Here is a 27,713-nt window from a genome sequence, read left to right on the forward strand (position 1 = left end):
ATCTTCATCATCTTCATATCTGGAAGGAGTCAGAGTGCAGGAGAGGATATGATGCTAAAGTCTTCATACTCAGAGAAACACCTGAGGGGAGGTTAGATGAGTTAGACTAGGGGAAGACCTAAATGACGCTTCATGAACTGCTTCCGCTTGCCATCGCTCACTCACCGCAGACTTTCGACTGATCTGAATTTTTAATGTAAACTAATTACCTTGTGAATCTTATTATGTGAACTCAGAAACTATCTATTTACTGTATTTATTTTGTCAGGCTTTAAAAAGCCCAGTGGACTTATAGACTCTCTCACCTTATTCTGTTGGGGGCGAGTGACTCTTTGTTATTTGTTCCATGACTCCTGCGTGCTTTGTTGATTGTGAATTTGCTCATTTACCTGACCTTGGGACAGAATGTTTGTTCCCACACTCAGGATTCTGACTCTCTATTGGTTACACAGAATCTTGACCTCCCATCCTATTCCAACCACCTCTCGCTGGCTTGGTATTCATGCTACCTGATGAAATTGCTGTACAATCTGATCTTGTTGCCATCTGATGCACATTCAGATGTCATAAATCAGCACTGCAGAGCTCTCCCTGTCCTCTGCTTTAAACTTTAATGAACAAGCCTTCCTTTATGACCAGGCCTCTGTAAATTGGCATAGAATCAGCTTGATCGCCTCTGTCGAAAATGCTTGGACCTTTAATATTTTCTGTGGTATTTTTTATTTAACTAGGCAAGTCAGTTAAGAACAGATTCTTATTTACAATGACGGCCTAGGAACAGTGGGTTAACTGCGTCGTTCAGGGGCAGAACGACAGATGTAATACTTGTCTGCTCAGGGATTCGATATAGCAACCTTTCGGTTACTGGCCCAACACGAACCACTAGGACACCTGCCGCCCCATTGTTAACAGGTTCAGCCCCTGGTTCAACCCTGATCTGGCAGAGTTGCTCCACCTCAGGAATTCCATTTGGCAAAAACGCTCGGAACACAAATATTCAGGCTGATTGGCTGTCGTTCAGGTTTTCAGTTTGGTAGAGCGGACAGCTCTAGGAAGAGTCTTGGTGGTTCTAAGAATTTTTGCTCCGACGTCAACTGTGGGACCTTATATAGACAGGTGTGTGACAGGTGTGTGACAGGTGTGAGCCAGGTGTGTGACAGGTGCGTGCTTTTCCAAATCATGTCCAATCAATTGAATTTACGACAGGTGGACTCCAATCAAGTTGTAGAAACATCTCAAGGATGATCAATGGAAACAGGATGCACCTGAGCTCAATGTTGAGCCTCATAGCAAAAGGTCTAAATACTCATGTAGCGTATCTGTTTATTTATTTTTATATAATATATATATATATATATATATATATATATCCGACCCTTCATCTCAATTTCCGCCTAAAATGACATACCCAAATCTAACTGCCTGTAGCAAGGATATGTATATTCTTGAAACTATTTTAAAAGGAAACACTTTGAAGTTTTTAGAAAGGTGAAATTAATGGAGAATTAACGTCAACGTTTATTTTGCATCATCTTTGACATGCAAAAGGAGACAATGGCCTTGGATGCTGGATGCCATGTAATGTCCACAAGAGGGAAGCAGTGTGTGCAAAATGGCAGACATACTTTCAACAATGAGAGCTCTACATACAGTGAGGGGGGAAAAGTATTTGATCCCCTGCTGATTTTGTACGTTTGCCCACTGACAAAGAAAGGATCAGTCTATAATTTTAATGGTAGGTGTATTTGAACAGTGAGAGACAGAATAACAACAAAAACGCATGTCAGAAATGTTATAAATTGATTTGCATTTTAATGAGGGAAATAAGTATTTGACCCCCTCTCAATCAGAAAGATTTCTGGCTCCCAGGTGTCTTTTATACAGGTAACGAGCTGAGATTAGGAGCACACTCTTAAAGGGAGTGCTCCTAATCTCAGCTTGTTACCTGTATAAAAGACACCTGTCCACAGAAGCTATCAATCAATCAGATTCCAAACTCTCCACCATGGCCAAGACCAAAGAGCTCTCCAAGGATGTCAGGGACAAGATTGTAGACCTACACAAGGCTGGAATGGGCTACAAGACCATTGCCAAGCAGCTTGGTGAGAAGGTGACAACAGTTGGTGCGATTATTCGCAAATGGAAGAAACACAAAAGAACTGTCAATATCCCTCAGCCTGGGGCTCCATGCAAGATCTCACCTCGTGGGGTTGCAATGATCATGAGAACGGTGAGGAATCAGCCCAGAACTACACGGGAGGATCTTGTCAATGATCTCAAGGCAGCTGGGACCATAGTCACCAAGAAAACAATTGGTAACACACCACGCCGTGAAGGACTGAAATCCTGCAGCGCCCGCAAGGTCCCCCTGCTCAAGAATACATATACATGCCCGTCTGAAGTTTGCCAATGAACATCTGAATGACTCAGAGGACAACTGGTGAAAGTGTTGTGGTCAGATGAGACCAAAATGGACCTCTTTGGCATCAACTCAACTCGCCGTGTTTGGAGGAGGAGGAATGCTGCCTATGACCCCAAGAACACCATCCCCACCGTCAAACATGGAGGTGGAAACATTATGCTTTGGGGGTGTTTTTCTGCTAAGGGGACAGGACAACTTCACCGCATCAAAGGGACGATGGACGGGGCCATGTACCGTCAAATCTTGGGTGAGAACCACCTTCCCTCAGCCAGGGCATTGAAAATGGGTCGTGGATGGGTATTCTAGCATGACAATGACCCAAAACACACGGCCAAGGCAACAAAGGAGTGGCTCAAGAAGAAGCACATTAAGGTCCTGGAGTGGCCTAGCCAGTCTCCAGACCTTAATCCCATAGAAAATCTGTGGAGGGAGCTGAAGGTTCGAGTTGCCAAACGTCAGCCTCGAAACCGTAATGACTTGGAGAAGATCTGCAAAGAGTGGGACAAAATCCCTCCTGAGATGTGCGGAAACCTGGTGGCCAACTACAAGAAACGTCTGACCTCTGTGATTGCCAACAAGGGTTTTGCCACCGAGTACTAAGTCATGTTTTGCAGAGGGGTCAAATACTTATTTCCCTCATTAAGATGCAAATCATTTTATAACATTTTTTACATGCATTTTTCTGGATTTTTTGTAGTTATTCTGTCTCTCACTTTTCAAATAAACCTACCATTAAAATTATAGACTGATCGTTTCTTTGTCAGTGGGCAAACGTACAAAATCAGCAGGGGATCAAATACTTTTCAGGAGTCGGACCAGATGTGGGGCCCCCTCAGGAGTCGGACCAGATGTGGGGCCCCCTCAAGAGTCGGACCAGATGGGGCCCCTCAGGAGTCGGACCAGATGGGCCCAAGTGGCCGAACTGGTCAATTGATAAATTTCCAAGTACATAACTACAGAGAACTTTTTTTTATTACCATAGCATTTTTGTAGGTTCACACACTCCCAGGAATGTCATACATGATGGATCATTAGCTTCCCACATAAAAAGGTACTAACCTTCTCACCTCTATCGATGGCCAGGCTGGGGGCCTAGTGTGGAGTCAGAGACAGCAGAGGGGTCAGACTGGAGAAGACAGTTCCTACATTTGAATGAGTGGGGGGGATGGAGGACCTCAAGTCCTCAGGTCTATAGATTATAAACTCAGCAGTGTGAAGGTTAAACATGGTCTGCGTTTGAGAGGCATGTTGGACACACTGCCAAATTCTCTAAAACAATGTTGGAGGCAGCTTATGGTAGAGAAATGAACATTAAGTTCTCTGGCAACAGATCTGCTGGACATTCCTACAGTCAGCAAACCAATAAAACTGCACATTTTAAAAGTGGATTTATTCATTTAATTATTTTTTTTACAAGGTTCACCTGTGTAATAATCATGCTGTTTAATAAGCTTCTTGATATGCCACACCTGGGAGGTGGATGAATTATCTTGGGAAAGGAGAAATGCTCACAAACAGGGATGTAAAGAAATGTGAGCACAACATTTCAGAGAAATTAGCTTCTTGTGCGAATGGAACATTTATGGGATCTTTTATTTCAGCTGATGCGTTTATATTTTATTCAGTGTACATTCGCTGCAACACTACGACAACTTCAGTAACACAATGGTAGGGATTAACTGAGCTGGGCTTAGGACAGTGTTCAGGAGCCAAGATGATTTGAATGGACTCAGTCATTCCTGTAGAGCATTTTCGGTCTCCAAAAAATGGCCAGGTTTTATAGTTAACTTTGACAACAGAGCTAAAAGCAGTCTTAGTGTGGCGTAAAGCCAGTAGCCTGCTGAATGTTTCACAGCCGTGGCTCAGAGATGTTACAGGCACCGAAATAATTGGCCGCTTTAGAATCTCCCCCCGAGATCAGTTACTTGAAGCATAGCTGATTGGTCAGACCAACGTTGGACAGCCCATTGCACAGGTGCTTCCTGTTTAAAGTTTCTGCCTATAGGTGGGAGGAGCAGAATGGAGGCGTGATCGGATTTACCGATGGGAAGGCGTTGTAGCCATCCCAGAAAGGAGAGCTCATGATGCATGTGTAGCACAGGAAACGTGTGGATACCATTCCTCAGATCAACACAGACAGCTGCTAACCATAACAGTAGCTTTAGGCTAGTTACAGCACAAGTTTCTCTGAAGAAAAATGTTGCTTTAGATTTCAAACTTTCTCATGGTAATGGAGGTTACAATTTTAGAAAGACAGAAAATAAATGACTAATCCATTATGGGAAGCTGTAGGGTAGTTCTATTGTTTTTTAATTAAATCATTGTAGTAACACATTCATTTGTAAGTAAACCAAAAGACAGAGTATAAACATCTGAATGATCGGATCAGGGTGCATCTCAAGAGTAATGGCATCTCCTCCTCCTCCACCTCCTCCACCTCCTCCTCCATCTGCCCTGATATGAACACAGCTGATGGCATCACGGTGGACAACTACCGACTAAGAATTTCCTTTCACGAGGAGAGGAAATGAGGAGGCCACAGACTATGGAGAAAGCCCCACTGTTACATTCCTGTCTGTGTGAAGGCTACTGCTGCGGTGCACCCTGACAGCAAGGCAACCAAAACTCTGCTCTAAATTTACACTCTCCTCCACACAAAACACATGCCCTAATGCAACCAGGCAAAGTGGTGTTAGAATGTACAGTCTGATAATGTGGGTGGTTATTCCACTCTGTGTGTATATGTGCACACAGTCTTCTGCTGAATCCTCCTCCCAGAATCCTGTTCTACTGTGGGTATGCTTCGATCACCATGGCATGGCCCTGAAAACACACACACACACAGGTAAGATGACTTTACTGTCCGTTACACTGAATTAACTGGAAGCGTGTTTTACCTGTCCGCCCGCAGCGCATGCAGCCACCAGTCCATACTGGCCCCCTTCCTTCTGCAGGCGGTGTGCTACCGTGGTTACCAGGCGGCAGCCGGTGGCGCCAAACGGATGGCCGAGGGACAGACTGCCCCCCCACAGGTTAAACTTCTCCATGGCAGGGGCGCCCACCTAAACACACAGTCAGCAGAGTTGGGGAAAGGAACAGGTCACCGGACGTGCTTGTTGCCTCGACAACTACTGTGATTATTATTATCTGACCATGCTGGTCATTTATGAATATTTTAACATCTTGGCCATGTTCTGTTATAATCTGCACCCGGTACACAGCCAGAAGAGGACTGGTCACCCCTCATAGCCTGGTTCCTCTCTACCCAGTACAGCCAGAAGAGGACTGGCCACCCCTCATAGCCTAGTTCCTCTCTACCCAGTACAGCCAGTAGAGGACTGGCCACCCCTCATAGCCTGGTTCCTCTCTACCCAGTACAGCCAGAAGAGGACTGGTCACCCCTCATAGCCTGGTTCCTCTCTACCCAGTACAGCCAGTAGAGGACTGACCACCCCTCATAGCCTAGTTCCTCTCTACCCAGTACAGCCAGTAGAGGACTGGCCACCCCTCATAGCCTGGTTCCTCTCTACCCAGTACAGCCAGAAGAGGACTGGTCACCCCTCATAGCCTGGTTCCTCTCTACCCAGCACAGCCAGTAGAGGACTGGCCACCCCTCATAGCCTGGTTCCTCTCTACCCAGTACAGCCAGTAGAGGACTGGCCACCCCTCATAGCCTGGTTCCTCTCTACCCAGTACAGCCAGTAGAGGACTGGCCACCCCTCATAGCCTGGTTCCTCTCTACCCAGTACAGCCAGTAGAGGACTGGTCACCCCTCATAGCCTGGTTCCTCTCTACCCTGCACAGCCAGTAGAGGACTGCTCACCCCTCATAGCCTGGTTCCTCTCTACCCAGTACAGCCAGTAGAGGACTGGTCACCCCTCATAGCCTGGTTCCTCTCTACCCAGTACAGCCAGAAGAGGACTGGCCACCCCTCATAGCCTGGTTCCTCTCTACCCGGCACAGCCAGTAGAGGACTGGCCACCCCTCATAGCCTGGTTCCTCTCTACCCAGTACAGCCAGTAGAGGACTGGCCACCCCTCATAGCCTGGTTCCTCTCTACCCAGTACAGCCAGAAGAGGACTGGCCACCCCTCATAGCCTGGTTCCTCTCTACCCGGCACAGCCAGTAGAGGACTGGCCACCCCTCATAGCCTGGTTCCTCTCTACCCAGTACAGCCAGAAGAGGACTGGCCACCCCTCATAGCCTGGTTCCTCTCTACCCAGTACAGCCAGTAGAGGACTGGCCACCCCTCATAGCCTGGTTCCTCTCTACCCAGTACAGCCAGTAGAGGACTGGCCACCCCTCATAGCCTGGTTCCTCTCTACCCAGTACAGCCAGAAGAGGACTGGTCACCCCTCATAGCCTGGTTCCTCTCTACCCAGTACAGCCAGTAGAGGACTGGTCACCCCTCATAGCCTGGTTCCTCTCTACCCGGCACAGCCAGAAGAGGACTGGCCACCCCTCATAGCCTGGTTCCTCTCTACCCAGTACAGCCAGAAGAGGACTGGCCACCCCTCATAGCCTGGTTCCTCTCTACCCGGCACAGCCAGTAGAGGACTGGTCACCCCTCATAGCCTGGTTCCTCTCTACCCGGCACAGCCAGTAGAGGACTGGCCACCCCTCATAGCCTGGTTCCTCTGGTCTACCCAGTACAGCCAGTAGAGGACTGGCCACCCCTCATAGCCTGGTTCCTCTGGTCTACCCAGTACAGCCAGTAGAGGACTGGTCACCCCTCATAGCCTGGTTCCTCTCTACCCAGTACAGCCAGTAGAGGACTGGCCACCCCTCATAGCCTGGTTCCTCTGGTCTACCCAGTACAGCCAGTAGAGGACTGGTCACCCCTCATAGCCTGGTTCCTCTCTACCCAGTACAGCCAGTAGAGGACTGGTCACCCCTCATAGCCTGGTTCCTCTCTACCCAGTACAGCCAGTAGAGGACTGGCCACCCCTCATAGCCTGGTTCCTCTCTACCCAGTACAGCCAGTAGAGGACTGGTCACCCCTCATAGCCTGGTTCCTCTCTAGGTTTCTTCCTAGGTTTTTTGCCTTTCTAGGGAGTTTTTCCTAGGGAGTTTTTCCTAGCCACCGTGCTTCTACACCTGCATTGCTTGCTGTTTGGGGTTTTAGGCTGGGTTTCTGTACAGCACTTTGAGATTTCAGCTGATGTACGAAGGGCTATATAAATAAATTTGATTTGAGGTCACCATTTCACAGGGTTAGTCGTGACATAACGAACAGGGTCACTATTTCACAGGGTTAGTCGTGACATAACGAACAGGATCCCCATTTCACAGGGTTAGTCGTGACATAACGAACAGGATCCCCATTTCACAGGGTTAGTCGTGACATAACGAACAGGATCCCCATTTCACAGGGTTAGTCGTGACATAACGAACAGGATCCCCATTTCACAGGGTTAGTCGTGACATAACGAACAGGATCCCCATTTCACAGGGTTAGTCGTGACATAACGAACAGGTCCCCCATTTCACAGGGTTAGTCGTGACATAACGAACAGGATCCCCATTTCACAGGGTTAGTCGTGACATAACGAACAGGTCCCCCATTTCACAGGGTTAGTCGTGACATAACGAACAGGTCCCCCATTTCACAGGGTTAGTCGTGACATAACGAACAGGATCCCCATTTCACAGGGTTAGTCGTGACATAACGAACAGGTCCCCCATTTCACAGGGTTAGTCGTGACATAACGAACAGGATCCCCATTTCACAGGGTTAGTCGTGACATAACGAACAGGTCCCCCATTTCACAGGGTTAGTCGTGACATAACGAACAGGATCCCCATTTCACAGGGTTAGTCGTGACATAACGAACAGGATCCCCATTTCACAGGGTTAGTCGTGACATAACGAACAGGTCCCCCATTTCACAGGGTTAGTCGTGACATAACGAACAGGTCCCCCATTTCACAGGGTTAGTCGTGACATAACGAACAGGATCCCCATTTCACAGGGTTAGTCGTGACATAACGAACAGGTCCCCCCATTTCACAGGTGTTCTCATCTTTTGAATTTTGGAGGTGGAGGGGACATTCGGCCCCTAACATGCAGAGAAAAGGGTGGAGTGCTTTGTTCCAGTTTTGATCTCTTCTCTTAAAGACTCTGGAAGTTTGGCAACTATGCATTTTTTTAACCCTCCCGCTTTGGGCTGGATGTGTCATTCATAATCTATGAGCAAAATTACTCTTACCTCAATTGGTTTCAAACTAGATATTTCGTGGCCAACTTCTCTTGAAGCTGTGCAGCACAATTTTTCCTGCATTTTCACCATGTGAGCAAACACCTTAGCAATTAAGAGTTCCAGCCGCCTGCCATTTGAGCGACAGCTAGCAAGATGAAAACACAGCGGAGAGAGAAAGCAATGCCGTGCTGCAGATATATGTAGTACGTGATTATGAGGATGGTCTTGTTTTGCTGAGTTTAGATAGTTCATATTTTACCTTAGCCTTCCGTCCCATGTAGGTCTGTGCAAACCAGTCTGAATCCAACGCTTTCAGGTTAGCCATGATCTGGCCCTGTTAACACACACACACACACACACAGAGCAGTGTTACTATAGATAGAGAGGAAACACCGAGTCCTGTATAGAACAGAACAGTTTAATCTTCCTCAATATCGCACAATCAGTCAAAACTAATACATTTAAATCTAATCTAATTTCATTTATCACACACACACACCGAATTCAACTCATGCAGACTTAACAGAACTTTTAGGTGCAGAGTTCAACAATAAAAATACACAAGAATGGAGCTACAGTTGAAGTGGGAAGTAGACAAATACATTTAAACTCCGTTTCATTAATGCGTGTAAAAATTCCATCTTAGGTCAGTTAGGATCACCACTTTACTTTAAGAATGTGAAATGTCAGAATAATAGTAGAGAGAATGATTTATTTCAGCTTTTATTTATTTCATCACATTCCCAGTGGGTCAGAAGTTTACATACACTCAATTAGTATTTGGTAGCATTGCCTTTAAATTGTTTAACTTGGATCAAACGTTTTGGGTAGCCTTCCACAAGCTTCCCACAATAAGTTGGGTGAATTTTTGGCCCATTCCTCCTGACAGAGCTGGTGTAACTGAGTCAGGTTTGTAGGCCTCCTTGCTCGCACACACTTTTTCAGTTCTGCCCAGACATTTTCTATAGGATTGAGGTCAGGGCTTTGTGATGGCCACTCCAAAACCTTGACTTTGTTGTCCTTAAGCCATTTTTCCACAACTTTGGAAGTATGCTTGGGGTCATTGTCCATTTGGAAGACCCATTTGTGACCAAGCTTTAACTTCCTGACTGATGTCTTGAGATGTTGCTTCAATATATCCACATAATTTTCCTCCCTCATGATGCCATCTATTTTGTGAAGTGCACCAGTCCCTCCTGCAGCAAAGCACCCCCACAACATGATGCTGCCACCCCCGTGCTTCACGGTTGGATGGTGTTCTTCGGCTTGCAAACCTCCCCGTTTCCTCCAAACATAACGATGGTCATTATGGCCAAACAGTTCTACTTTTGTTTAATCAGACCAGAGGACATTTCAGACCAGCCGGCAACTCTCAGCATCTGACCGTAAGGCGCTACAGAGGGTAGTGCGAACGGCCCAGTACATCACTGGGGTTGAGGTTCCTGCCATTCAGGACCGGTGCATTTGCCATACCAAGGGGTGATGCAGCTGGAGGATCTGAGGGTCCATGCTAAATCTTTAACCTCCCGAAGGGAGAAGAGGCGCTGCCATCTTCATGACTGAGTCGGTGTGCGGGGACCAGGTCAAGTCCTTAGTGATGTGGACACTGAGGAACCAGAAGGATGTAGAACTTATACTGAGCTCCACAAAGGAGATCCAACATGTAGAACGAACACACACACACACACACACACACACACACACACACACACGTGACTGAGCAACTCACGGCAAAGGCCTCGTGGAACTCGAAGACGTCGATGTCATCCATAGTCAACCCGGCACGTGCCAGAACTTTCGGGGTTCCATATGTGGGCCTGAAGAGGAGAAACAAACTCATGACCTCGTCATTAACCTCTTCTAAGGTTATATAGACCATAGAGCTGCTACAGCCGGGTTAAAGGTCTACTGTAGGGCCGGGTTAAAGGTCTACTGTAGGGCCGGGTTAAAGGTCTACTGTAGGGCCGGGTTAAAGGTCTACTGTAGGGCCGGGTTAAAGGTCTACTGTAGGGCCGGGTTAAAGGTCTACTGTAGGGCCGGGTTAAAGGTCTACTGTAGGGCCGGGTTAAAGGTCTACTGTAGGGCCGGGTTAAAGGTCTACTGTAGGGCCGGGTTAAAGGTCTACTGTAGGGCCGGGTTAAAGGTCTACTGTAGGGCCGGGTTAAAGGTCTACTGTAGGGCCGGGTTAAAGGTCTACTGTAGGGCGGGTTAAAGGTCTACTGTAGCCGGGTTAAAGGTCTACTGTAGGGCCGGGTTAAAGGTCTACTGTAGGGCCGGGTTAAAGGTCTACTGTAGGGCCGGGTTAAAGGTTAAAGGTCTACTGTAGGGCCGGGTTAAAGGTCTACTGTAGCCGGGTTAAAGGTCTACTGTAGCCGGGTTAAAGGTCTACTGTAGCCGCGGTTAAAGGTCTACTGTAGGGCCGGTTAAAGGTTAAAGGTCTACTGTAGGGCCGGGTTAAAGGTCTACTGTAGCCGGGTTAAAGGTCTACTGTAGGGCCGGGTTAAAGGTCTACTGTAGGGCCGGGTTAAAGGTCTACTGTAGGGCCGGGTTAAAGGTCTACTGTAGGGCCGGGTTAAAGGTCTACTGTAGGGCCGGGTTAAAGGTCTACTGTAGCCGGGTTAAAGGTCTACTGTAGCCGGGTTAAAGGTCTACTGTAGCCGGGTTAAAGGTCTACTGTAGCCGGGTTAAAGGTCTACTGTAGCCGGGTTAAAGGTCTACTGTAGCCGGGTTAAAGGTCTACTGTAGGCGGGTTAAAGGTCTACTGTAGCCGGGTTAAAGGTCTACTGTAGCCGGGTTAAAGGTCTACTGTAGCCGGGTTAAAGGTCTACTGTAGCCGGGTTAAAGGTCTACTGTAGCCGGGTTAAAGGTCTACTGTAGCCGGGTTAAAGGTTAAAGGTCTACTCACCCAAGCAGCAGCTGGTCTTTGGGGTCCTGAGACACGAACACAAAGTCTCTGTAGAACACACACAGAGCAGATAAACACACCACACACACACAGCAGATAAACACACCACACACACACAGCAGATAAACACACCACACACACACAGCAGATAAACACACCACACACACACAGCAGATAAACACACCACACACACACAGCAGATAAACACACCACACACACACAGCAGATAAACACACCACACACACACAGCAGATAAACACACCACACACACACAGCAGATAAACACACCACACACACACAGCAGATAAACACACCACACACACACAGCAGATAAACACCACACACACACACAGCAGATAAACACCACACACACACACAGCAGATAAACACCACACACACACAGCAGATAAACACCACACACACAGCAGATAAACACCACACACACACAGCAGATAAACACCACACACACACAGCAGATAAACACCACACACACACAGCAGATAAACACCACACACACACAGCAGATAAACACCACACACACAGCAGATAAACACCACACACACAGCAGATAAACACCACACACACACAGCAGATAAACACCACACACACACAGCAGATAAACACCACACACACAGCAGATAAACACCACACACACAGCAGATAAACACCACACACACAGCAGATAAACACCACACACACACAGCAGATAAACGACACACGACGACACTGCAGATACTTTTATATAGTATAGTATAGTCTAGTATAGTGTAGTATAGTGTAGTATAGTGCAGTGTAGTATAGTCTAGTATAGTCTAGTATAGTGTAGTATAGTGTAGTATAGTGCAGTGTAGTATAGTATAGTCTAGTGTAGTATAGCGTAGTATAGTGTAGTCTAGTATAGTCTAGTATAGTATAGTGTAGTATAGTGTAGTATAGTGTAGTATAGTGTAGTATAGTCTAGTATAGTCTAGTATAGTGTGGTATAGTATAGTCTAGTATAGTGTAGTATAGTGTAGTATAGTCTAGTATAGTGTAGTATAGTGTAGTATAGTGTAGTATAGTGTAGTATAGTGTAGTGTAGTATAGTGTAGTATAGTATAGTGTAGTATAGTGTAGTATAGTGTAGTATAGTATAGTGTAGTATAGTGTAGCCTAGTATAGTCTAGTATAGTGTAGTATAGTATAGTGCAGTATAGTGCAGTATAGTGTAGTGTAGTATAGTCTAGTATAGTGTAGTATAGTCTAGTATAGTGTAGTATAGTGTAGTATAGTGTAGTATAGCGTAGTGTAGTATAGTGTAGTATAGTGTAGTATAGTGTAGTATAGTGTAGTATAGTGTAGTGTAGTATAGTATAGTGTAGTGTAGTATAGTCTAGTATAGTCTAGTATAGTGTAGTGTAGTATAGTGTAGTATAGTGTAGTATAGTGTAGTATAGTGTAGTATAGTGTAGTATAGTGTAGTGTGGTATAGTGTAGTGTAGTATAGTGTAGTGTAGTATAGTCTAGTATAGTCCAGTATAGTGTAGTGTAGTATAGTGTAGTATAGTATAGTGTAGTATAGTATAGTGTAGTATAGTATAGTGTAGTGTAGTATAGTCTAGTATAGTCTAGTATAGTGTAGTGTAGTATAGTGTAGTATAGTGTAGTGTAGTATAGTGTAGTGTAGTATAGTGTAGTGTAGTATAGTCTAGTATAGTGTAGTATAGTGTAGTATAGTATAGTGTAGTATAGTATAGTGTAGTATAGTATAGTGTAGTATAGTATAGTGTAGTATAGTATAGTGTAGTGTAGTATAGTCTAGTATAGTCTAGTATAGTGTAGTGTAGTATAGTGTAGTCTAGTGTAGTGTAGTGTAGTCTAGTGTAGTCTAGTGTAGTATAGTCTAGTATAGTATAGTATAGTATAGTGTAGTGTAGTATAGTATAGTATAGTATGGTATAGTGTAGTGTGGTATAGTGTAGTATAGTGTAGTATAGTGTAGTGTAGTATAGTATAGTATGGTATAGTGTAGTGTGGTATAGTGTAGTATAGTGTAGTATAGTGTAGTATAGTGTAGTATAGTGTAGTATAGTGTAGTATAGTGTAGTATAGTCTAGTATAGTATAGTATAGTGTAGTATAGTCTAGTATAGTCTAGTATAGTGTAGTGTAGTGTAGTATAGTCTAGTATAGTCTAGTATAGTCTAGTATAGTCTAGTATAGTATAGTGTAGTATAGTGTAGTATAGTGTAGTATAGTGTAGTATAGTGTAGTGTAGTATAGTATAGTGTAGTATAGTGTAGTATAGTGTAGTGTAGTATAGTATAGTATAGTGTAGTATAGTGTAGTGTAGTATAAGAGTACTAATACAGTATATCAGTACCTGAGGTAGGCTTTGGGCTTGTATCCCATGGCCAGGGCTTTCTCTTCTGACATGATGAGGACAGCTGATGCACCGTCGGTCTGAGGAACACAATGGAAACTCAGTCATTTGAGGTGTTGAGTACCAGACTTCTCTGTGTGTGTATATATATATATATATGTGTGTGTGTGTCTGTGTCTGTGTGTGTGTGTGTGTGTGTGTGTGTGTGTGTGTGTGTGTGTGTGTGTGTGTACCAGAAAGGACGAGTTAGCAGCAGTAACAGTGCCATGAGGTTTGATAAAAGCAGGTTTCAGTTTGGCCAGCTGTTCCATGGAGGATGGACGGATCCCGTTGTCCTTGGCAACCATGTCACGACCTACACACACACACACACACACACACACACACACGTCAACATTTGTGATCATCATAGAATGCTCTGTTTAATGCAGAATTTGCCAAACGTTTTCACTTCGGTCCCCCGGTCCCCCATTGGGACCCCCGGTCCCCCATTGGGACCCCCGGTCCCCCATTGGGACCCCCCGTCCCCCATTGGGACCCCCCGGTCCCCCATTGGCCATTGGGACCCCCCGGTCCATCATTGGGAAACACCCCTCCCACCATGTGCATTTTAACATGCCCCAGTTTGGTAACCACTGGCATGATGGACTAACTAACCCGCTGGTCACTAGTCTAAAACTCAACTAACTAACCATCTGGTCACTAGTCTAAAACTCAACTAACTAACCATCTGGTCACTAGTCTAAAACTCAACTAACTAACCATCTGGTCACTAGTCTAAAACTCAACTAACTAACCCGCTGGTCACTAGTCTCTCCAACACCCTAAAACCACCATGCTTCAACATGGTTACCTGGCACCTTGAAGCTGATGACGTCACTGAGGAACCCTGCATCCTGGGCCCGTTTGGCGAGCGTGTGTGATCGTAGCGCGAACTCATCCTGTTCCAGCCGAGTCACTCCGAATGCCGCCGCCAGACGGTCTGCACTGTGACCCATCGTCTCTGCCGTGGAAAACTCTGCTACCGCAGGCAGCTAAACACACACACACATAATATAAATGCACTATACAGGGCCTAAGGGAAGTATTCAAACCCCTTGACTTTTTCCACTTTGTTAAGATACAGCCTTAAAAAAATATAATTTATAAAAACTACAAAACTGAAATCACATTTACGTAAGTATTCAGACCCTTCACCCAGTAATTTGTTGAGGCAGCGATTACAGAATCGAGTCTTCTTGGGTATGACGCTACAAGCTTAGCACACCTGTATTTGTGGAGTTTCTCCCATTCTTCTCTGCAGATCCTCTCAAGCTCTGTCAGGTTGGATGGGGAGCGTTGCTGTACAGCTATTTTCAGGTCTCTCCAGAGATGTTCGATCGGGTTCAAGTCAATCCTGCATTGTCTTGGCTGTGTGCTTAGGGTCGTTGTCCTGTTGGAAGGTGAACCTTCACCCCAGTCTGAGGTCCTGAGTGCTCTGGAGCAGGTTTTCATCAAGGATCTCTGTACTTTGCTCCGTTCATCTTTCCCTCGATCCTGACTAGTCTCCCAGTCCCTGCCGCTTAAAAACATCCCCACAGCATGATGCTGCCACCACCATGCTTCACCGTAGGGATGGTGCCAGGTTTCCTCCAGATGTGACGCTTGGCATTCAGGACGAAGAGTTCAATCTTAGTTTCATCAGACCATAGAATCTTGGTCCTCGTGATCCAAGCGGGCTGTCATGTGCCTTTTACTGAGGATTGGCTTCCGTCTGGCCACGCTACCAGAAAGGCCTGATTGGTGGAGTGCTGCAAAGATGGTTGTCCTTCTGGAAGGTTCTCCCATCTCCACAGAGGAACTCTGGAGCTCTGTCAGAGTGACCATCGGGTTCTTGGTCACCTCCCTGAGCCTTGATGATCCCAAACTTCTTCCATTAAAGAGCGACGGAGGCCACTGTGTTCTTGGGGACCTTCAATGCTGCAGACATGTTTGGTACCCTTCCCCAGATCTGTGCCTCGACACAATCCTGTCTCGGAGCTCTACGGACAATTCCTTCGACCTCATAGCTTGGTTTTTGCGCTGACATGCACTGTCAACTGTGGGACCTTATAAAGACAGGTGTGTGCCTTTCCAAATCAGTTGAATTTACCACAGTTGGACTCCAATCAAGTTGTAGAAATATCTCAAGGATGATGAATGGAAACAGGATGCACTGAAGCTCAAGTCTCATAGCAAACAGTCTGAATACTTACGTAAATAAGGATCTGTTTTAATTTTTAATACATTTACAGAAACGTCAACCTGTTCACGCCTTGTTATGATGGGGCATTGCGACGTCATGATGGGGCATCGAGTGTAGATCGCTGAGGATTTTTTATTTATTTCATCCATTTTAGATTAAGGCTTTAACGTAACAAAATGTGGAGAAAGTCAAAGGGTCTGAATACTTTCAGAAGGCTCTGGAAAAACACACAAATGAATTTCCTGAAGTTGTAAACACGTGATATACATAAGACACACCTCAGGTGTGAGATGAGCCATCCTGATAGAGCCGATAAGGCTGAGGCGCTGGCCGAGGGTCTTCGCTCTGTTCAGAGCCAACATGGTCTTCCTCATCTTCCTGCTGTGACGAATAGGAACGTCCGACATAAACTCCACCCCTCCAGCCACTATGGTATCACACTGGCCCGATGTGATCAGCCCCACACCTACACACACACACAGTTACTATAGCATCACACTGGCCCGATGTGATCAGCCCCACACACACACACACACACACAGTTACTATAGCATCACACTGGCCCGATGTGATCAGCCCCACACACACACACACACACAGCTACTATATTACCGACCGGCCGGTCCCTGTGGCCCTCATTACAGACCGACCGGTACCTGTGGCCCTCATTACAGACCGGCCGGTACCTGTGGCCCTCATTACAGACCGGCCGGTACCTGTGGCCCTCATTACCGACCGGCCAGTCCCTGTGGCCCTCATTACCAACCGGCCGGTCCCTGTGGCCCTCATTACAGACCGGCCGGTACCTGTGGCTCTCATTACCGACCGACCGGTACCTGTGGCCCTCATTACCGACCGACCGGTACCTGTGGCCCTCATTACCGACCGACCGGTACCTGTGGCCCTCATTACAGACCGACCGGTACCTGTGGCCCTCATTACAGACCGACCGGTACCTGTGGCCCTCATTACAGACCGACCGGTACCTGTGGCCCTCATTACAGACAGACCGGTACCTGTGGCCCTCATTACAGACAGACCGGTACCTGTGGCCCTCATTACAGACAGACCGGTACCTGTGGCCCTCATTACAGACAGACCGGTACCTGTGGCCCTCATTACAGACAGACCGGTACCTGTGGCCCTCATTACCGACAGACCGGTACCTGTGGCCCTCATTACCGACAGACCGGTACCTGTGGCCCTCATTACAGACCGGTACCTGTTGTCATAGCGACGTTGGAGGAGATGCAGGCCATGGTAACGGTGTGAGATGGGATCTTATCAGAGAAGCCCGCTCCCAAGGAAGCCTGGAAAACACACACAATCACTCTGAATACATGTGACAGGGAAGGGGGGGGTGGGGTGTGTGTGTGTGGTGTGTGTGGTGTGTGGTGTGTGGTGTGTGTGTGTGTGTGTGTGGTGTGTGGTGTGGTGTGTGGGGTGTGTGGTGTGGTGTGTGTGTGTGTGTGGTGTGGTGGTGTGTGTGTGTGTGTGTGTGTGGTGTGTGGGTGGTGTGTGTGGTGTGTGGTGTGTGGTGTGTGTGTGTGGTGTGTGTGGTGTGTGTGTGGTGTGTGTGGTGTGTGTGTGTGTGTGTGTGTACCTCTCTAGCCACGTTGCTGGTCTTCACCTCCTGGATGACGGTTCCATAGATGATGTAATCTACTGCATCCTTAGGGAGACTGGTTTTATGCAGCAGACCCCTACACAGACACCCCAGTGAGATTTATTAGGATCCCCATTAGCGGCAGCTAGTCTTACCGGGGTCTAACGACTAACAGGAAGGAAAAAAAACCATTACATCCATTTTTTTTATGTTAAGCATCTATCAATTACACATGTCAGTACATACACAGAACAAGCAGGTCACATGGGGGAAGAGGCGTTGGTGAGATGGTGTGTATAAAAACAGAGATGACTTACTGTAGCGCTGCTCTGGCAAGGTCATGGGGCATCAGATCAGCATATCTGGAAACACACACATTTTGAACACACGACTCATTTCTCAACCCCTTCCGCCCCCCAAACCTACCGCCGCTCCCAGCCCCCCCAAACCCTACGCCGCTCCCAGCCCCGCCAAACCCTACCGCCGCTCCCAGCCCCCCCAAACCCTACCGCCGCTCCCAGCCCCCCAAACCCTACGCCGCTCCCAGCCCCCCAAACCCTACCGCCGCTCCCAGCCCCCCCAAACCCTACGCCGCTCCCAGCCCCCCAAACCCTACGCCGCTCCCAGCCCCCCAAACCCTACGCTCCCAGCCCCCCCAAACCCTACGCTCCCAGCCCCCCCAAACCCTACGCTCCCAGCCCCCCAAACCCTACGCGCTCCCAGCCCCCCCAAACCCTACGCCGCTCCCAGCCCCCCAAACCCTACGCTCCCAGCCCCCCAAACCCTACGCTCCCAGCCCCCAAACCCTACGCTCCCAGCCTTACGTGGTTCCTGAGAGGAGGAAAGGTGTCCTGACTCCTTCCACCAGAACTACGTTCTTCACTCCGGGTTTAGCCAATGTCTTCTTACTCTTAGTCTGGACTGGACACACACACACAGAGAGACAAAGAAAATATAGTAGGCGGTGTGTGACATCACGAGCTCAGGGCAGCGATCTCAAAGTGTGTGTGTGTGTGTAGACTCTTACCCTGGGCATGGAGCTGGACTGATGCACTGAGGGAGCGGGTCGCTGTAGAGAAACAGTCAGAGTGAGTGACAAGGGCTGAACCCATTTAGCCTATTTTTTGGGGGGGTAAAAAAATTGCATATTTAAATTATGGCACACGATTCACGCCTGTCTGAGAGAACTAATCCATTAAAGGCCACAGGGTAGTAGTAACCTACATTTACCGTTAATTACCATCACTTAACTACAATGTTTCTTTGGGTTACAGCCATTTCTGTTAATGCATTTCAATATATCATTCCAGTCTTACCATCGTAGGAGTGGACACAACCTAGGCTACACCTGAGAAACAGGTTTCGGTTCATTTACCAGTTGTCAATTTATTCATTGTCTCGTTTGGAGACGCTCCTGTCAATCTTAAGGACACGCAGCTGATTAGGCATAGAAGTAGTCCTAGTCTAACTGGCTTGAGCGAAAACGTAGGCCTATTAAAACGCCCACCTTGGGATCCGATACTATTTCTGATTGAGAAACTCATCCTCCAGACGTTATTTCCTAAAGGGTTAGGGTTAGGGTTAAATGCCTGTTTGTTATGTTGTGAATTTGAACATGAATTATGCCCCTATTTAAGATTACTCTGATGTTTTTCGTACGATGTACCGATGAGATTAATGAAAACTTGTTCGGTAGGTCGACGTCGTCGTTGTGGTTTTACAGACGTGTTTAATACGTCTTCTTTACACACTTTATTCAAATATTTATTAAATAAATATTATATTTGGTAGCATTAGTTTTTCCCTCGACTCCAACCCCTTTCCACGCATGGAACGGACGTGGGTGGGGCTAGGTCTACATAAGGCCGCCACGCAAAGCTCTGGACGAAGGCCGCCACGCAAAGCTCTGGACGCGCCCAAAGCTCTGGACGAAGGCCGCCACGCAAAGCTCTGGACGAAGGCCGCCACGCAAAGCTCTGGACGAAGGCCGACACGCAAAGCTCTGGACGAAGGCCGACACGCAAAGCTCTGGACGAAGGCCGACACGCATAGATTATAATTCTACATAGAATCTTGATTAACCACATGCCATTGACTTTCTGATATGAAGACTTCCAAACGGAAAAGGGTTGCCTCGGCGCTCCAAACGGAAAAGGGTTGCCTCGGCGCTCCAAACGGAAAAGGGTTGCCTCGGCGCTCCAAACGGAAAAGGGTTGCCTCGGCGCTCCAAACGGAAAAGGGTTGCCTCGGCGCTCCAAACGGAAAAGGGTTGCCTCGGCGCTCCAAACGGAAAAGGGTTGCCTCGGCGCTCCAAACGGAAAAGGGTTGCCTCGGCGCTCCAAACGGAAAAGGGTTGCCTCGGCGCTCCAAACGGAAAAGGGTTGCCTCGGCGCTCCAAACGGAAAAGGGTTGCCTCGGCGCTCCAAACGGAAAAAGGGTTGCCTCGGCGCTCCAAACGGAAAAGGGTTGCCTCGGCGCTCCAAACGGAAAAGGGTTGCCTCGGCGCTCCAAACGGAAAAGGGTTGCCTCGGCGCTCCAAACGGAAAAGGGTTGCCTCGGCGCTCCAAACGGAAAAGGGTTGCCTCGGCGCTCCAAACGGAAAAGGGTTGCCTCGGCGCTCCAAACGGAAAAGGGTTGCCTCGGCGCTCCAAACGGAAAAGGGTTGCCTCGGCGCTCCAAACGGAAAAGGGTTGCCTCGGCGCTCCAAACGGAAAAGGTTGCCTCGGCGCTCCAAACGGAAAAGGTTGCCTCGGCGCTCCAAACGGAAAAGGGTTGCCTCGGCGCTCCAAACGGAAAAGGGTTGCCTCGGCGCTCCAAACGGAAAAAGGGTTGCCTCGGCGCTCCAAACGGAAAGGGTTGCCTCGGCGCTCCAAACGGAAAAGGGTTGCCTCGGCGCTCCAAACGGAAAAGGGTTGCCTCGGCGCTCCAAACGGAAAAGGGTTGCCTCGGCGCTCCAAACGGAAAAGGGTTGCCTCGGCGCTCCAAACGGAAAAGGGTTGCCTCGGCGCTCCAAACGGAAAAGGGTGGCCTCGGCGCTCCAAACGGAAAAGGGTTGCTGACCGCTGGTGTAGCCTTTTACCGACAACTTCAGGAGCATAACGGCAGAATCTGCAGCAGGAACTCTTCTGGTTAGGCTAAATGTCTGGCTCTCTTTTTAGTAGTGGGTCTTAAGTTATCACAGTGCTTAAAGCATCAGACAAGTTTAGTAGCTTCATCTAGTATCTATATGGAAAAACACTGGGTTGAAAATGTTGACCAACCGATTGGTCAAGAGAACAGATGACTCGGTGGACCAAGATTTATTTATTTAGGTAAAACAGATTTTGGTACAAAGACAGACTAGTAATGTGAGATCACGCTATCTGAATGTTGTACAGCAATCTAACAGTCACCTAGACAACACAGTCGTGTGTGTGTGTGTGTGTGTGTGTGTGTTTAAGGGTTTCCATTAACCGGTAATAGCCGGCTTTTGGCCAATAAACAAAAAGGAAGAAAAAAATGTTTTTGGAGTCGGTCAAATTGTCCCGGAAAAATTGAAATACCAGTCGATGTAAATACAACTGCCTTGTCATACTTACTGTTCTACAGGTTAATTTGCGTAATTTTGTCATATGAAAATTGCAGTATGTGTATTTTCCTTAGTCGTCATGCATCTCATTTATCACAGCAAACGCTACAGAGTCTAGCAGGCTACGAGTGGAATAATACCACATTCTGGACGGTGATGGACTGAAACATGTTCTTAACACTAGAACCACCAAGACAGTCAATCTCACGGTTTTCAATAAAAACCTTGAACCCACCTGTCCCCGACTCCTAAATATGTATATTTCACACTAGCAGGAGATAAATATCATAAAAGACAAACACTGAGCATCTCATCCTCAAAGCGCCATGAGTCAAAAATTATAATTTGCATATTTAAATAGTCAGACTTCAAGGTGTACCGATAGCCACCAGTCTAAATAAATAAATCCAACTAGAAAAGCCTGGCCTCGTTGGACTAAGGTCTAACGCAGGGGTCTCAAACTCATTCCATGGAGGGTTTAGTGTCTGCTGGTTTTTCCCATTCAATTAAGACCTAGACAACCAGGTGAGGGGAGTTCCTTACTAATTAGTAACCTAGACAACCAGGTGAGGGGAGTTCCTTACTGAGACCTAGACAACCAGGTGAGGGGCGTTCCTTACTGAGACCTAGACAACCAGGTGAGGAGAGTTCCTTACTGAGACCTAGACAACCAGGTAAGGAGAGTTCCTTACTGAGCCCTAGACAACCAGGTGAGGGGAGTTCCTTACTGAGCCCTAGACAACCAGGTGAGGAGAGTTCCTTACTGAGACCTAGACAACCAGGTGAGGAGAGTTCCTTACTGAGCCCTAGACAACCAGGTGAGGAGAGTTCCTTACTGAGACCTAGACAACCAGGTGAGGGGCGTTCCTTACTGAGACCTAGACAACCAGGTGAGGAGAGTTCCTTACTGAGACCTAGACAACCAGGTGAGGGGAGACCTAGACAACCAGGTGAGGAGAGTTCCTTACTGAGACCTAGACAACCAGGTGAGGGGAGTTCCTCACTGAGATCTAGACAACCAGGTGAGGGGAGTTCCTTACTGAGACCTAGACAACCAGGTGAGGGGCGTTCCTTACTGAGACCTAGACAACCAGGTGAGGGGAGACCTAGACAACCAGGTGAGGGGAGTTCCTTACTGAGCCCTAGACAACCAGGTAAGGAGAGTTCCTTACTGAGCCCTAGACAACCAGGTGAGGAGAGTTCCTTACTGAGCCCTAGACAACCAGGTGAGGAGAGTTCCTTACTGAGCCCTAGACAACCAGGTGAGGAGAGTTCCTTACTGAGACCTAGACAACCAGGTGAGGGGCGTTCCTTACTGAGACCTAGACAACCAGGTGAGGAGAGTTCCTTACTGAGACCTAGACAACCAGGTGAGGGGAGACCTAGACAACCAGGTGAGGAGAGTTCCTTACTGAGACCTAGACAACCAGGTGAGGAGAGTTCCTTACTGAGCCCTAGACAACCAGGTGAGGGGAGACCTAGACAACCAGGTGAGGAGAGTTCCTTACTGAGCCCTAGACAACCAGGTGAGGGATTCCTCACTGAGATCTAGACAACCAGGTGAGGAGAGTTCCTTACTGAGACCTAGACAACCAGGTGAGGCGCGTTCCTTACTGAGCCCTAGACAACCAGGTGAGGGGAGACCTAGACAACCAGGTGAGGGTTCCTCGCACAAAAAGAGTTCCTTACTGAGCCCTAGACAACCAGGTGAGGAGAGTTCCTTACTGAGCCCTAGACAACCAGGTGAGGAGAGTTCCTCACTGAGCCCTAGACAACCAGGTGAGGGGCGTTCCTTACTGAGACCTAGACAACCAGGTGAGGGGGAGTTCCTTACTAATTAGTAACCTTGATTGATGAAGTAAAACGGAGGAGTGAAATCCCGCAGGCACTCGGCCATCCGTGAAATGAGTTTGACACAAGTGCTCTAAAATGAAGTGTAAATATTTGAATGAGCATAATAAAACATGTTCCATTAGTTTGTTACTGCAGGCTAAGTGTAAAAAAAGAATGAAGTGTAAAATACATTTTGTTAACACTGAAACAAAAAGCATGTGCGGTGGAACAGTTAAAAAAAGAAAAGATTTATAACAAAACCAGTGAAGGCTCCTCAGAGGACGAAGGGAAGACCATCCTCAGGGAATTTAATAAAAACAAAAATAGTGAAACGTGAAAAGTTATCCTTTTTAGGTAAAACTATACTCATTATATTCACGTCACCAAATAATTGATTAAAACAGTTTTGCAATGAAGGTTTACAGTAGCCTGAACAACACTAGTAGCACATTGGTATAGCCGGAGGACAGCTTTTTCCCGTCCTCCTCTGGGTATATTGACCTCAATAGAAAACCTTGGAGGCTCGTGTTTCTCACCCCCTTCCATTGACTTACACAGTAATTATGACAACTTGCAGAGGACGTCTCCCAACCTATCAAGAGCTCTTGCAGCATGAACTGACATGTTGTCCACCCAATCAAAGGATCAGATAATTATTCTAGTACTGAAAGCATAAGCTACAGCTAGCTAGCACTGCAGTGCATAAAATGAGGTGAGCAGTTGACTCAGAGAAAGACAATAGTTAAATTAATTTCTTAAAATGAAGAAGCATGAGAGAGCTAGCTATATGTTGTTGTATGCAGCTAGCTAGTTTAGCCTACTCAAACACCTGGTTCAAACAGAGAAGGATGCTATGTTAGCTAGCTGGCTAAGGCTATCAGAGAAGGATGCTATGTTAGCTAGCTGGCTAAGGCTATCAGAGAAGGATGCTATGTTAGCTAGCTGGCTCAAACAGAGAGGGATGCTATGTTAGCTAGCTGGTTCAAACAGAGAGGGATGCTATGTTAGCTAGCTGGCTAAGGCTATCAGAGAGGGATGCTATGTTAGCTAGCTGGCTAAGGCTATCAGAGAGGGATGCTATGTTAGCTAGCTGGCTAAGGCTATCAGAGAGGGATGCTATGTTAGCTAGCTGGCTAAGGCTATCAGAGAGGGATGCTATGTTAGCTAGCTGGCTAAGGCTATCAGAGAGGGATGCTATGTTAGCTAGCTGGCTAAGGCTATCAGAGAGGGATGCTATGTTAGCTAGCTGGCTAAGGCTATCAGAGAGGGATGCTATGTTAGCTAGCTGGCTAAGGCTATCAGAGAGGGATGCTATGTTAGCTAGCTGGCTAAGGCTATCAGAGAGGGATGCTATGTTAGCTAGCTGGCTAAGGCTATCAGAGAGGGATGCTATGTTAGCTAGCTGGCTAAGGCTATCAGAGAGGGATGCTATGTTAGCTAGCTGGCTAAGGCTATCAGAGAGGGATGCTATGTTAGCTAGCTGGCTAAGGCTATCAGAGAGGGATGCTATGTTAGCTAGCTGGCTAAGGCTATCAGAGAGGGATGCTATGTTAGCTAGCTGGCTAAGGCTATCAGAGAGGGATGCTATGTTAGCTAGCTGGCTAAGGCTATCAGAGAGGGATGCTATGTTAGCTAGCTGGCTAAGGCTATCAGAGAGGGATGCTATGTTAGCTAGCTGGCTAAGGCTATCAGAGAGGGATGCTATGTTAGCTAGCTGGCTAAGGCTATCAGAGAGGGATGCTATGTTAGCTAGCTGGCTAAGGCTATCAGAGAGGGATGCTATGTTAGCTAGCTGGCTAAGGCTAAGGCTATCCAACACCGGAACTCTTTCAAGTCACGGAAAGCTTTTGGTTTTATTAATTTATTGCCACCGGGGCCCGACGGTGTAACTGCTCGATTACAGCAGGTTTACTAACACGTTGGTTCGAGTAGCTACAATATATATATATATATACATACATACACACACAAAAGTATGTGGTCACCCCCTCAAATTAGTGGATTCAGCTATTTCAGCCACACCTGTGGTGTATAAAATCGAGCACACAGCCATAGAACCTCCATAAACAGACATTGGCAGTAGAACGGCCCCATACTGAAGAGCTCAGTGACTTTCAACGTGGCACCATCATAGGATGCCACCTTCCCAACAAGTCAGATTGTCATCAAATTACTGCCCCGCTAGAGCTGCTCCCGGTCAACTGTAAGGGCTGTAATTATGAAGAAGTGGAAACGTCTACGAGCAACAACGGCTCAGCAGCGAAGCAACAGGACACACAAGCTCACAGAACAGGACCACCGAGCGCTGAAGCACGTAGCGCGTAAAAACCATCTGTCCTCGGTTGCAACACTCACTACCGAGTTTCAAACTGCCTCTGGAAGCAACGTCAGCAGAAAAACTGTCCGTCGGGAGCTTTGTGAAATGTGTTTCCATGGCAGAGCAGCCACACACAAGGCTCAGATCACCAGGCGCAATGGCAAGCGTCGGTTGGAGTGGTGTAAAGCTCACCGCCATTGGACTATGGAGCAGTGGAAATGCGTTCTCTGGAGTGATGAATCACGCTTCACCATCTGGCAGTACGACGGACAGTTTTGGCGGATGCCAGGAGAACGCTACCTGCCCGAATGCATAGAGCCAACTGTAAAGTTTGGTGGAGGAGGAATAACAGTCTGGGCTGTTTTTCATGGTTCGGGCCCCTTCGTTCCAGTGAAGGGAAATCTTAATGATACAGCATACAATGGCATTCTAGATGATTCTGTGCTTCAATCTTTGTGGCAACAGTTTGGGAAAAGCCTTATCCTGTTTCAGCATGACAATGCCATCGTGCACAATTGGAACGCCGATTCTGAGCCAGGCCTAATCGCCCAACATCAGTGCCCAACCTCACTAATGCTCTTGTGGCTGAATGGAAGCAAGTCCCCCTGCAGCAATGTTCCAACATCTAGTGGAAAGCCTTCCCAGAAGAGCGGAGGCTGTTATAGCAGTAAAATGGGGGACCAAGTCCATATTAATACCCATGAGCCGGTGTCCACATACTTTTGGTCATGTAGTGTATGTTGTCTGCATTACATATTAGTGTTATGTAGCACTGTAAATTATAGGAATTTGTGGTTTTGGGTGGATTTTTCCTTCACATTTAGTTTTGGCATCTTTTACATTCGGTTTTGTACTCCAGCTTCAAACACAATATTTTTGGTTATGTAAAATATATTTCACAGCCGTTTAAATGGTACAATGATTCCCTACAATATATACTTGATTGTTTTGTCACAAACTGAAAGTAGGCAAAGCTTTAAAATTTTAGCAACCAGGAAATGGAGGCACGATTTCTACATAGCGCATATTTAACAACCCACCCTAGCTTGAATCTGTCACATATGGACATGCTTGCGGCAGGTGTGCTGTTTAGAATTATGTTTTCACATGAATTGCATTAATGCATATAGGTCCGGTAAATGTCTCAAAAGTCTGATCAATTCAAATGCTGCCGGCCACTTGTCTGAAACCCTGTTTGGTGTGTGTGTGTGTGTGTCTCACCATACTGTACAACCCAAGCAGGGTTGACTGGAGGACAGCACCGTAGAGAGTTCATCAACATGGACGCCATTTTATCTGTCAACACAAAAAAATGTGCTCCATATCAACAGAGTAGGAAGTGCAGTAATCCTGTATTTTCGCCCTACAGCTGCCATAAAACACGAGGAGTTGAAAATACCCTGAATGTGACGCAGTAGCCCCTCTACAGAGAATGGCGCAGGTTGCGGTTAAAGCTACTTCCTAAATGTAGCTTCTATAATGTGATGATGATTTACTGTGTGTTATACATATGGAGATTATGATGACAGAGAGATAACCACTGAGGTATAGGATTTAACCTACTAGACTTTACAACCAGCCCCACCCCCAACCCAGCGGTGACCCTTCACCCAGATCCCCGTCCAGAGAATGACAAGGGCAGAGAGACTCTCTCTAACCCTGTACACACCAACGCTAGCGGGACTGCATTCATTCACAGCCACCCAACATCACATTAAAAAACACACAACATACAGATTACGGCTAATTAGCTAGCTGGCAGAATAATTAGCTAGCTGGCAGGCTAATTAGCTAGCTAGTATACATTCCGTAGCTAGACAGTTAAACGAGTCTTGCCAGTTTCTGGCAGCATGTGGCTGGGTAAACATTGATATTAGTTGTAGTTAAATGTATCCCAATGTTGCTTTAAAGTTGGTTAGTGCAACTAACGCTGTTTACCTGTAACTTAACTCTGTGTCCCGGCACAGCTCTCCTGTCGCTATGTCGCTCTGGCGTCTGTTCCTGAACCGGAAGCTCACCACAAAACCGCTCGTCTTCTCAGGACCCTGAAAGGGTTTTGGCTGTCCTAAGAAAAGCCTAATTTAAAACGTAGAAACTCATGAGGTATGAAACCTATTTTTACCTTCATTGTAGATAAAATTATCAAATCTAACGATTGATTTACATTTTTTTTTTTACTTTTGATTAATTCAACGAAAATATATGAATATATTTCTTAACGGCGCTCTTTCGTCTCTTCTCTGAGTTGTAAACGGGTCCTTCTGACAGACTGGGTTT

The 27,713-nt window shown here is 47.0% G+C and overlaps 1 protein-coding gene across 1 annotated transcript; it reads right to left on the reverse strand.

Annotated features, from left to right (window-relative positions):
* Positions 1–4,715: 4,715 nt before the first annotated feature.
* On the reverse strand, positions 4,716–27,653 carry hadhb (hydroxyacyl-CoA dehydrogenase trifunctional multienzyme complex subunit beta). The gene is made up of 16 exons (XM_045721251.1): positions 27,375–27,653; positions 26,658–26,732; positions 18,746–18,787; positions 18,543–18,639; positions 18,036–18,080; positions 17,716–17,815; positions 17,335–17,422; positions 16,391–16,578; positions 14,742–14,922; positions 14,122–14,243; positions 13,889–13,968; positions 11,528–11,575; positions 10,352–10,439; positions 8,882–8,956; positions 5,320–5,484; positions 4,716–5,245 (listed from the first exon to the last, which is right to left on the reverse strand). The coding sequence occupies exons 2-16, from the start codon at positions 26,725–26,727 to the stop codon at positions 5,210–5,212; spliced, it is 1,425 nt and encodes a 474-aa protein (XP_045577207.1). The 5' UTR covers positions 26,728–26,732; positions 27,375–27,653; the 3' UTR covers positions 4,716–5,209.
* Positions 27,654–27,713: the final 60 nt, after the last annotated feature.

Source organism: Salmo salar, chromosome ssa06, assembly GCF_905237065.1.
Source record: "Salmo salar chromosome ssa06, Ssal_v3.1, whole genome shotgun sequence".
NCBI classification, from domain to species: Eukaryota; Metazoa; Chordata; class Actinopteri; order Salmoniformes; family Salmonidae; genus Salmo; species Salmo salar.